This window comes from Ptychodera flava, chromosome 1, assembly GCF_041260155.1.
Source record: "Ptychodera flava strain L36383 chromosome 1, AS_Pfla_20210202, whole genome shotgun sequence".
In the NCBI taxonomy this organism is placed as follows: domain Eukaryota; kingdom Metazoa; phylum Hemichordata; class Enteropneusta; family Ptychoderidae; genus Ptychodera; species Ptychodera flava.
This window is the reverse complement of record NC_091928.1, coordinates 14,720,489-14,732,518: the sequence shown is the minus strand read 5'-3', so window position 1 is coordinate 14,732,518 and position 12,030 is coordinate 14,720,489. Positions and strand designations below refer to the sequence as shown.

The window sequence follows — 12,030 nt, the reverse complement described above, 5'->3', positions numbered from 1 at the left end:
ACTGAAAAAATCTGTGATACCATGCTGAGCTTTGACACAGGATTTTAAATCTGCATACATAGCTTTTAAAATATTCAAGATTTTTCCTCCGATACCCTCCAAACATAGCCTATAAATTAAAAGGTTATGGTTAACAGAGTCAAATGCCTTACTAAAATCAATGAAGGCACAGTAGAAACGACCCTTCGGTTTACACAGGTATTTTTGTACCATCACGTGCAATATGAAAATGTTATCTATTGTGCTGAAACCTTTTCTGAATCCAGCTTGACATTCTGTAATAGAGCCAACCAGGTCAGCCCATTTAACTAATCGCTGGTTCAAAATGGAGGTAAAAATTTTCCCAACTGAACTGAGTAAAGTAATTCCCCTAAAGTTATTTGGATCATGACAACTGCCTTTTTTATATATCAGGACTATAAGTCCCTTTCTCCATTCCTTAGGGAAAATGCCAGCATAAAAAATCGCATTAAACATAAAACTTAATAAAGGAAGAAGACTGACTGAAGCACTCCTGTAAAAATCATTAGAAATGCCATCGGGACCTGGTGATTTGCCAGCCTTAAGTTTGTTCAAAGCAAAAATAATTTCATTGTCTGTAATTTTACCATTAAGTATTTCCCCTGCATCCCCACTCTGAACATCCAGGGAAATATTAGCATTTTCTAAAAATTCTTCCACAGAAATATCGAAATTTGTCTTCTGTAAAGTTGGATTGTGCAATGATTCAAAGTGATTCACCGATTCTGTAGCAGTGATATTTGAGGCATATGGTTTACTTCCCTTGAAACGATTTTAAAGCCACGTTAGCTGTATCTTTTGCATTTTTTGAAATAAAAATTACTATCTAATCTTCGGGTATATGTTTTGGATTAACACCATTAAGCTACTATGCCTTGTAAACTCTTACCATTCCCATTATTGTGGCTGCATTGGGTGGATTTATTCTGGCGCTCAAGCATAAATTTGAATCTACCGCCATTTTGCATATCGGTCACGTGGCGAGAGATCGCGCAGAATGCAACGTCATATTTCAGTGCGAGAGCTTCGCCGAGAGTGAGATTTTGCGTTACTTACAGCAGACAACAACAACATGGACTCCACGCGAACTGCTGTCGGAGTGCTGAGGTAATGTTCTATTTTGTTATGTTGTGCACGTTTTCAAACGATTCCGCACGTTCTGTCCTTCCAAACTTTACGCGTACAATCTTCTGTACACAGTAAAGGCTTTGTCAGTCTTTTTTTTTCTGCCTGTCTAATTAAGTGGTGAAATGCTACGTCGCCCCGGCGCCGAGTGAGTCAAACTTCAGCGACTCGACATAACATAACAGTAGTACCAGTACGAGTACATCGCTCAAGCATAACCCGATTGAAAATGAACATAGATTGCAATTATCATGACGATCGTACATCGTTCAAGCATGGAGGTAGTAGCTCCATGGTTCAAGGTTCTTCCATGCCTTCATCATACATGTTCTTGTAAGAGCCCGTTTCATGAGTACACCGTTATCGTACGAAAGTTGACCATTCAGTGCGCGGTGCCGTTGTGAACAATTTGCCATGCCGCTGAGCCTTATACTAGCGTCGCTATGAGATCGATGATCGATAGCATCGCGGCCCACGACGCTGTTTTTGGCTTAGGAGAACTAGCGAACTCTGGGTCCCATGCTTTGCACAATACAAATTTAGCGTACCGACCACAGCTGCATTATCCAGCCGCGCTGCATGCTGTAATCCGTGTTGCAAATATTACGATACCAGTGATAGCGAATAGTAATCAAACCGATACCAGGACACGACCAGGGTCAACTACCTGCGCTCAAAGTTTTGATTCATTTTTTGTCGTCTAACTCGCGAGCCAAGTACAATGGGAAACAAACTTTGTTTTTGTATCATAACGCAAACATTTACACCCGAATCGGGGGTTTATATAAACGGCTATGATTATGCCAAAGAGATAGGCTCTCTCACTCAGTGCGTGTTAAATTTCAGAGCTGCAAAGTGTTCGCAACTGTGTGTGTGTGTGCGTGCAATACTATGTAAATATTAGGGCCTATATAGATGTTGTCATTCCCAGTTAAAATTTTTAGTGGCTACTATTTGATCTACATTACATTATAAGGTTTTTCAATTTTTCACATAAGACAACAACAGCATCATCTTCAGACAATGAGAGTGAGTTTGAGCAAACTACAAGAGGGAGAGGAAGAGGTAGAAGGGGACGAGGAAGAGGGCGAGGTAGAGGAAGGGGAGGAAGAGGTACAGGCAGGGGGAGAGGCAGAGGTGGACAACGTGTACCAACAATGGTTGATGTGGAAGCAGACATTGCACAGAGAAAGGCGACTTTACAGGTAAGTAATGTACAAAATAAATTTTAAAAAGACAGGGATGATGCACGAAATTGTTTATGTAATGACTGCAAGTAAAATTCTGTTTGCTTTCTGCTTGCTGGTATGTTTTCAGATAAAATAAGCAAACACAATTTCAACACTTTACTCAATCAGAAATATTTTTTTCAAAATGCCTGAACAGGAATGCAATCAACGTAGAGCTAAGCTTATGTTGGAATACTTATTTTTTTCTGCAGAGGTTTTAGAAAAATTTGGTGGCAAATAAAGAATGTTTTTGAAAATGTCTGATAAACTTGTATTTTTAGTTGTTTTGTAGGCAATGATTTCCAAAATGTCATCTGAGGAAAAAGACAACCTAATATTGGAAATGGTCGAAAGGAATCCAAGCATGGTATTTGATTTAGTAAAAACCCCAGCGCCACAACAAGGGTATCATCCACCACCATCTGCAAATCAACCTAGTTGGTGCATTTGCAGCCACTGCCGTGAAATGCCGACCCTTCCCGAAAGGAAGTGTTGTAACAAACAACCAGAATTCTGCATATCTGGAATAACGGTATGTGCAGCACAATTTGTAACTGCATCCTTGTATGGAAGTGCAGCTCAATACATTTACAACACAGTGGGGTTGTACAATACTTGGTTACCTGTAGGTTATATCACTTCAATGACCTTTACTTTCAATCCCTGCAAACTTGTTTTCTGATAAGACTCTCAACATGAATTACTTTTCAAACACTAAAGCACTGAAATATACCCAGCCACAAGTACTTCACTGTTTTTGATGATTTGTTTGATGGGTGGCTGTACAACAGTTGCTTACATCTGTTGGTTTTGATGCTATACTTTGCTCAGACAATGCCAACCTGGCTCTCCACAAAGGGGATTTTGAAGGTGTTCTCCCCCCCCCCCCCCCGAATTTTAGGAAAAATTTATTGATATGTTAATAACCCCATAGATAACACTATCATGATAAAAATATTTAAAATGGTGTATCGTTATTCAATTCAATCATCTGTTGCTTTTCCTAGCTGTTGAGAACACTAACTGAGGTAGTGGACAAGCCATACCACCTTACAGCCCACTAATACTGTGAACCAGCAATTATATTGTCTTTCAATAACATGATGAAAGAAAATCCACATTTGTCAAATGTGAAAAAATATTGAATGAACTTTTTCTAAATATATGTAACTAATTTTACATCTCTTTTTGAATTTGAAGTTGTCATTCCTGTATCTTTAATCAATCTAGTTGTCTTGACAATTTCAATTTCCTCAGGAACTAACAGTGAAATGATGCTTCTTTGCAGGTTTTTAGACAAGTTTGCCTTGATGACACAATCCTTGCTATTTCTCGGGCCTACAGAAATGATATGCTGGCAACACAAGATGATGATGATTTCAATAAATCAAACAGACATGCTGCTTATCGGATGTTCATCTTATGGCAGTATGGTAGATTAGGAGCTGGTGATAGACGGGTTATTCCAAGCTGTTTTCACTTGGAAAATTCGCGACAAATATCCAGACCAGTTCGGTCAATACACTGGATTTCTGCCTTCAAGGTTTGCCTGAATGGTCATTGCTGGAACCTCAGTCCTCTTTTTGCTGAACAAACTTTCACAAAAATAGTATAATGGTACTTTGTGTTGAAGAGTTCTTTTACATTATTATCTGTTGTTTCTGTTTAGTCATTGAAGCAGTTTTCTTATTCCTTGTGTTCCTATATTGTGCCTGCAATCTATTTGTTCTTACAAGTTCATTGGCTATCCAAAACAATGCATTTCTGGCATCAAACAGTAGTAGGCATGTGCAATACTATTTCCTCTTGAAAAACAGTATTTGTTAGGATTTTTTTAGATTGTTTGACTTTTTTAACATATTTGGATTTAACATAATTTATTTTTATAATTTGACAAAACTTTCACTCAATTGGCTATTCGATGCAGTCCTCCTGAAAAGGTTAGATATCCTTTATCGCCTGTGTGCAATGTTGAAAACATGTTTGTATAATATATATATTTTTTTCCCTCATTTTGTTTTTGCAGTTTGTTATCATTTTCCTGTGCAACTCAGATTAGGATGACCCTTTTATTTTTTTGTTTTTCATCTCCAGAGGAATACTTGGGCAGGGCAGGCGGTCGAAATAAAGAAATAAGTACCAAAAAAATAATCTGTAATTGTTTCAGTTCAATGTTCAGTCCATTCAGTCTCTACAATTTTAAGTACAGAAAAACGTGTACTTGTTTCAGTTCAATGTTCTGTCCATTCAGCCACTGCAATTTCTTGTCTTTCAGTTAACTGTTCTGTGCTCTCTGTCCTTTCAGTCTGAGTCGCTGCAATCTCACAATTTGATGATGGTGGTGCTGTTGCTAGGATTATGGCCTCAGAGGCAGCGCAAATAACATTTTTATTTTATTTTCATATCGAAGCTGAAATTTATGGTCGGTCGGGAGATGAGAAACACAAAAATAAAAAATGTTGCCCTTATAAACATTTGACAGTACTGTACCTGTAAATGCACGATTAAAATTCTACATCTTTGCTTCTGAGATCGTACTAACAGCAGCTATCACACAGCCAAATCCTCAGGGACAGGTCTATGCACTACAACATTTACTTTCACAAACACCCACAGAACATTTAACACATTTTTTTGTGCAATAAAGAGATTTGGCCAAATTTACAGATAAGCCCTTGCCAGTATGTGCATGCATGAGTCCATTACTCTGTTGGAAAAAGTAAATCTTTATTTTCCAGTTGTTATCGTAAGGTGATATACCAAAGTTTCATGTTGGTGTAATTTTGACTTTATTCAAAAGCAATAAATATCACATATTGAAAATACAAAATCTTAGCTTTGTTGAGTGATACATTATCAATTTCATGGGTACTAGATTTACTTCATCTACGGGACTAATGAAGTAGCAACAGTAGGTAGCTGTAACATGATAACTGATTTTCAAAAGTCATTAAAGCCATTTCACATAAGAAATACTGTAAACCGTTGAATGTTTGCAAACCACAAAATGGCAAATAAATTTCTTGAGAAGTATGATTGCAAAATTCCTTTTAAATTAAAGTTGATAATTTGAAAAAAAAATTAATGCTTAAGAGGTAATAAACAAAATAGTTTTGCAAGGAACAGATCCTGGTGTATGAATTTGATGTGTTACTACTACACACATACATTGGATTATTGCTATAGGTATGCACACTGATTAATGAAAAAAATCAACACTTCAAAAAAAACTTCCGCATCTAACTTGAAAGAATGTCATATATCAAATGCCCCTAGCCCTGATTTTCCTCCTTTTGATGCAGCCTGGTGAGAACCAAACCTAACAATAGGCCCAACCCAGTAAAATCTGTCTCACGCCCGGTAAGAACCAAACCTAACAGTAGCGCCAACCCAGTAAAATCTCTCTCCCACCCGGTAAGAACCAAACCTAACAGTAGCCCCCACCCAGTAAAACCTCTCTTCCACCCGGTAAGAACCAGACCTAACAGTAGCCCCCACCCAGTAAAATCTCTCTCCCACCCGGTAAGAACCAAACCTAACAATAGCCCCAACTCAGTAAAATCTGTCTGTCTCCCACCCGGTAAGAACCAAACCTAACAATAGCCCCAAACCCCAACCCAATTTAATCTCTTCCATCCAGGTGGAACCAACACTTTATCCCTAGGGCCCTAGGGACCTCAGTGTATCTGAACCATTAAAGTTCTTAAAATGGCTCTTGCACAAAGCTTCAAGAAATAGAAATGAGAAAGTGACTTTCTTTCTGTAAATAATTTTGACTTGTTAATAATTTTGACTGCATAGGTAAAACATTTATATAAAAGAGCTATTTGAAACTGGCAGGAGAACATTTATTACACTAAAAACATTCACAAGCATACAGTTTGTGAGTAACCTGAGTAAGCCAAAAGTTGGGATGGTATCCATTCTGCCCAAAAATGCTACAATTTGTATTAACAAGACTGCACTTTTTCTATGTGTACCAGTAGTTTGCATTTAAAGATACCCGACAACTTGTATGATATGTTGCCTGTAATGACAATAATTTGGCTGAATAAGGTGAATCTTTTTGCTATGTTTGAGAACTTTTGTCTTATGGTTTCCCTACATTTTCTGCATTGAATCCTTCAACTGTGATTTCATGCCAATATTATATCATACCAATATATTGATGGCACAAATACAGCAATCTGATTTGTTGAGACGCAAAAAGAACCATGGTATATTGGCGATATAACACGGCTGGCATACGCGCGAGCTTTCAACTTGAGCAAAATTCTGTTTTTGACGTTCCACACCAGAATTTCAATATACTGTTTGATATAATAGCAATAAATCAAACCCAGAGATGGTATACCACGAGATTTTGACCAGTTCACTCCATATATGCAAGAGAGATAGCGAGTGCATATATGTCGCGAACTGGTCAAAATCTTGTAGTATACTGTCACTGGGCGTGCTTTATTGCTTAAAAATTTAGCATATCAATGCAACCTATATGAGTATAATCTACGTTGTTATTGCAGAAAATTGTATTCAAGTCAGGACTAGAATTCATTTTTAAACAATAAACAATGATCACTACACACATACAAGCTGGGATGAAAAAAAGAATACTCGAAATTTCAGCATGACAAATGAATTAGGGTCATACACTGTAGTTGATATACAGAAGCAGAATACTGAAAAATTGGCCACAAGTTACAGCTTATGTCCCTATAACTTGCACATTAGTCCATTCTGTTCATTGTCTCCTGGAAACAAAGTCCTGCACAATTGTGTCAGTTGGTGGAGGTGGTATTGACGCTAGATGTGCAGATATTCGTCGTGGATCATTCTCTTCCAGCGGCTTTTTCTTCTGCATTCCCTGGTTGTCTTCCATGCGACTCTTTAAGATGAGTTTCTTCAGCTCTTTGATATGTGGGTAGGTTTTGGCACTCTTCTCTGGATATGCACTCCATCGGTCACTTTTCTTGTTGAAGTGCCTGTGGTATCTGAAGTAAAATGTATATTACAATGGTTAAATGAGTTGTGCCTAATATAAAGCAAATTGCAATATGATCAAATGTACCATGCATTAAAAACAGCATCAATGACATGTCCAGTTGTTCCTAATTAGATAACAATGGATCTTGGTTACATGGTAGGCCAAGTCCAATGTAAATCTGGCTCTACCACTACCTTTGCATTAAATACTATGTACAAATGTGAGAAGGTTATATTATTTGTATTTGGTGACGAAATGAGAACTTCCTTTAAATCCTCAAAGTAGGACTGGTTTTCTTGACACCTTTGGAAAAAAATTATGAAAACCTGCTTATTTGATAAAATTGACAAATACTTATAGGTGAAGAGGAAAAAGTCCACTTACATGACTTTACCATCTTTATTCTTCCTCATTGGTCTACCATTGTGTATATTATGGTCTGTTGCAGCAAGCCTGTTTCTGGCTCTATATACAGGTGGGGAATATGCAAATCTCTTTCCAGCATACATCAAAATGCTCTGCTGAAACGTCTCAAGTTCTGCTGTACTCCTGAAGGAAATGAACAGTAGAAGATGCATTTATGGCATTGCCAGAATGAGGCGAAAAATTCACTGAGGTCACATCTTTCTTACCTCCATGAGTACTACCTATCTAAGCAGTAATTTTCAAGGACACATTTGTTTTAACTTGTGACCAAAAAAGATAAAAATAGTCTCAAAAATACAAATTTGCATATTTATTCATAATTTGAACTATTCTGAATAAGGTAACCCCTGGGTACATGTACCTGCATACCAAATAATCACAATCATACCCACGCACGATAACACTAGGTCAATTTGTAATGCACAGTCAACAAGACACAAAACAGCAAAAATACTGTCAAGGACAGTGTGCTCATATTTGGTTTGAATCAGTCCATTCAAGAAATATTTAAACCAGAAAAACAAGAAAGACAAAAGTAAATAAGGTCTAAAACCTTAGGTACTGGAGGTCAACTTTAGCAACATGCATAGCAGAGGAATGTTTCAACACAGCCAGTCCCTCTTAGTTTGAGCAGGTCTGGTAATATGTAGCAGGTCATGAACAATGACAGGAAATGTCTCATAATCTGTTTCAGTTAATGCCACCACTCCCGCACATTTGCATGATTTTCCCTTTTTCTTACCTCATTTGAACAACGTCACATCTCAACCCCTGGATCTACCTGTACATCAAATACTGAGATGGTAGGTGTGGCATTTTGGGAGCTTTTGCGTGTGACGGACATACATCCGCCATACATACATACAGACATACAGATGCCAATGACTCGCCATATAAGCTCGTTTTGGTATTCATGTACATACCAAATATGATCTTAAAGCAGACAGTAAAGCACCGGTACACACAACAAAATCAAATTCATGAAAAGAAGATATATGGACTTCTGGCAAAAAAAATTCAAGAAGTGATGTCAGGTGTTTCTAATATAGTCAGCGCATGCTGCCCCACATGTGGAATCCGCCTGCCATATATCGTTCCGTAAGTCAAATAGGTAGTGGTCAGCAACTAGGGCAATAAAGGCTTGACTAGAGGTTTTAAAGAGCAACCCTGCAATGCAAAAAGTTGACAGACGTCGGACGACAGAAGACAGATGCCTGATGACACAAAACACCCATCAATAAGATAAGTTCCATGTCGCTGACAGTGGGGCTAAAAAACTTACCTATAGTTAATATACTGTGGCACCTTGCTCAAAATTGCTTGTTGAGTGCAATCTTCATTAAGGCCTTGTGAGCAGCACTCCCATGAATCAGCCACTCTTTATCTCTGTCTTCACTCTCTGCCAATGGTCCATGGTAGCACTCACTGACACCCTGTGCATATGTCAATGCCCAGGAATGTTCGTTGACAACATGGTGTATAACACCTAACCAAATTCCCTTGTTTAAAAGAACATAATGATTCTTTTTTAAATCAAGGTCAGCATATAATGCAACATCAAAGCAGACATCCTTGCAACTTTGGATATCAAAGAAAATGACAAGATTTGACAAGTACATGTACTTTACACTTTACGGGTATATATATATACACGAAGTATGTTGTTCCACTTGTCCGATACAAAGTGCTCAATACAAGAGTAGAGCGAGATATATAAGGGTTGCTGGAGAATCGATTTTACAATTTCATCTCTACAACATTGTTTCGTGAGTCTCCTGATGAGTGAGTCTTGCAACTCATGAAACAACGTTGTAGAGGTGAAATTGTAAAATCAATTCCCAAACTACCTTTATATATATATATATATATATATATATATATATATATATATATATATATATATATATATATATATATATATATATGAAACAACGTTGTAGAGGTGAAATTGTAAAATCAATTCCCCAACTACCTTTATATATATATATATATATATATATATATATATATATATATATATATATATACTTGTTTAGTTCAAGATCAGCTGGAGTAGAGTGCTCAATACTAGAGTAGAGCTAAATACACAACTGAGTTGATGAGGATAATCTAAAACATTACATCTCCACTACAAATTTGTTTCGTATAGGCTGCAGAGCCGCCTACACTCATCGGGTGGCTGTGATCGACTGAAACTTTAGGCGGAAACGATCGTTTCCCGATGAGTGTAGGCGGCTCTGCAGCCTATACGAAACAATTTGTAGTGGAGATGTAATGTTTTAGATTATCCTCATCAACTCAGTTGTGTGTGTATATATATATATATATATATATATATATATATATATATATATATATATATATATATATATATATATATATATATATATATATATATATATATATTCAGTGTCTGTGGGCAACACTGGTGTGCAACATATTTAACATACCTTAAACTCATCACATGTTTCAGCCTTTTGGCATGAGTACCAAAAATGGTTCATGATATGTCTTGTCCATTTTAGAAGTGGTTTGCAACTCTTTTCCTGGCTAGCCTGAAGCAAAAAACAAGAGACGTGCCCTTTTGTAACACAACAGAAAATCCAATGGGTACATGAGAGTTTATAGAATCAGGTATTTAGGACATAAAATAACAATCTTATAAGGGGTTGTCGATGATAAAGCTGACGCGCGACAAATGTAATTCTTTCATATAGGGGAGTATTTTTTCATGGGCATGCAGAGAGAGAGGAGCATATGGGTTTTTTTTCAGAAATGGGCTCCTAATATAAAATTGATTTTGGATAAGAACTTTCGTTTTGAGGGGGAGGGGGTTTCAGGTAAAACAAAGGAATTACGTTTCTTGTGCGTCCGCTTTTATTATAGACGGCCCCTACTAGTACACGTTGGAAATTCGGTCACAGTTTACAATTCAAAGGGCCATAGGAAGAAAGCGCCTTCACTTTCACGGAGACCACGTTTATAACTGTGAAAAAGTCTTTGAGCGACTAGCGACTGGGCAAACCCGTCTGATGGCAAATCGTCGAGGACGTTGGCAAAATAAGCACAATGAGCTGATACTACGATGCCAAGCTAAACAAATACATGTCCGTAACATCACTGATCCGACAGGCATCTAATCCCTCGTCGTCGATAGCGCTTATCTTGAATAGCATTTCATATTAACCAAATTAATCTGCACTGTACATAAGCAATGATACTGGAAACACCGTACATGTACATATCTACGTTTCTCTGTACCCACTCACCAGTCACTCACATGATTGACTTACCTATTAATCAATAGACCAGCCAAATCAGGATTTGAAAGTCCGGTTTCCTCGAGTAGGTCTTTCCATTGTTCGATGTAGCGCCCAATATAAACTTTATGGCGAGTAGTTAGCATATTTTGCATCTGTACCCGTCTCTTCTTTGTCGAAGAAGTCAAAGTGGGCCGTCCGCGACGCTTTTGCATGGGCGACGCCATATTTGTTTGTGAAGTATTAAATGCGCATGCTCAGATCGTTGGCGATTCAAATCGGTTGATGACGATTATAGATTTTTCGTTTGCCCAAACAAAAAAGATTTATTTCTTAATATCTTAGTGTAGGTTTAACGCTCGCTGTCGAAAAACTCCCTTTAGTCACAGTCCGGTAAGCATATTTACATACCTTGTTTTGTATTTCAAACAAGAATATCGAAAAAAATCAAAAAGATACAGCTATTGTGCCTTTAGGAATTTCCAAATATTATTATTACTCTCTCCCAGATTTCCATAGTTGTTGTAAATTCTCTTAGAGATAGATCTGAAATTTAACTTTGAATCTTTATAATTTTTCAAGCTTTCCTTATCATTATATTTTCTAAATTTACGAAGTGTCTGATACATAAGCCTCTTTGCTGTCTCACATTCATGATTAAACCAATGAGGCTGTGTCTTCTCTTTGAGAATTTTATCTTTCATATTAATCTTTTTGTAATCTCCTGCAGTCCAATTGAACAAAATATAAATTTGTGCTACTAGGTCATCAACACACTCCCACTCTGTTTCTAAAATACTATTGACACGAGTTACCCCCTCTCTTGACCTTAAATTTGTATTAAAACTAATTGAGTTTTCTTCATCCCATTTGAAAAAAGAGAAATCATGGAGAATGGAATTTGAAGGTTCGACCTTACGAGGGACATTTCTATTTATAGAAATTTTAACGTTGCATGATAAGGGGAAATGGTCTGAATCAGTCC

At 37.3% G+C, this 12,030-nt stretch overlaps 2 protein-coding genes across 7 annotated transcripts; one reads left to right on the top strand and one right to left on the bottom strand.

Annotated features, from left to right (window-relative positions):
* The first annotated feature begins 801 nt into the window (after window positions 1-801).
* On the top strand, window positions 802-6,030 carry LOC139130841 (uncharacterized). Of its 2 annotated transcripts, none has more exons than XR_011551995.1 (4): window positions 802-1,128; window positions 2,145-2,351; window positions 2,657-2,907; window positions 3,664-6,030. XR_011551995.1 is itself a non-coding variant. In XM_070696642.1 (4 exons), exons 1-4 carry the CDS (start codon window positions 892-894, stop codon window positions 3,988-3,990), a joined length of 1,011 nt encoding a protein of 336 aa, XP_070552743.1. In that variant the 5' UTR covers window positions 802-891; the 3' UTR covers window positions 3,991-6,030. The 2 variants fall into 2 exon arrangements, 1 of the variants encoding a protein (XP_070552743.1); XM_070696642.1 differs by having other exon boundaries at window positions 2,668-2,907.
* Window positions 5,082-11,520, bottom strand: LOC139130855 (uncharacterized). Of its 5 annotated transcripts, XM_070696675.1 has the most exons (5): window positions 11,079-11,520; window positions 10,236-10,340; window positions 9,068-9,284; window positions 7,744-7,908; window positions 5,082-7,366 (listed from the first exon to the last, which is right to left on the bottom strand). In XM_070696675.1, the coding sequence occupies exons 4-5, from the start codon at window positions 7,866-7,868 to the stop codon at window positions 7,117-7,119; spliced, it is 375 nt and encodes a 124-aa protein (XP_070552776.1). In that variant the 5' UTR covers window positions 7,869-7,908; window positions 9,068-9,284; window positions 10,236-10,340; window positions 11,079-11,520; the 3' UTR covers window positions 5,082-7,116. The 5 variants fall into 5 exon arrangements, 2 of the variants coding, with proteins under 2 accessions (XP_070552776.1, XP_070552756.1); XR_011552000.1 differs by lacking the exons at window positions 9,068-9,284; window positions 10,236-10,340; window positions 11,079-11,520 and having other exon boundaries at window positions 5,141-5,748; window positions 5,803-7,366; window positions 7,744-9,052; XR_011552002.1 differs by lacking the exons at window positions 9,068-9,284; window positions 10,236-10,340; window positions 11,079-11,520 and having other exon boundaries at window positions 5,141-5,748; window positions 5,911-7,366; window positions 7,744-9,052.
* Between the last annotated feature and the right edge of the window lie 510 nt (window positions 11,521-12,030).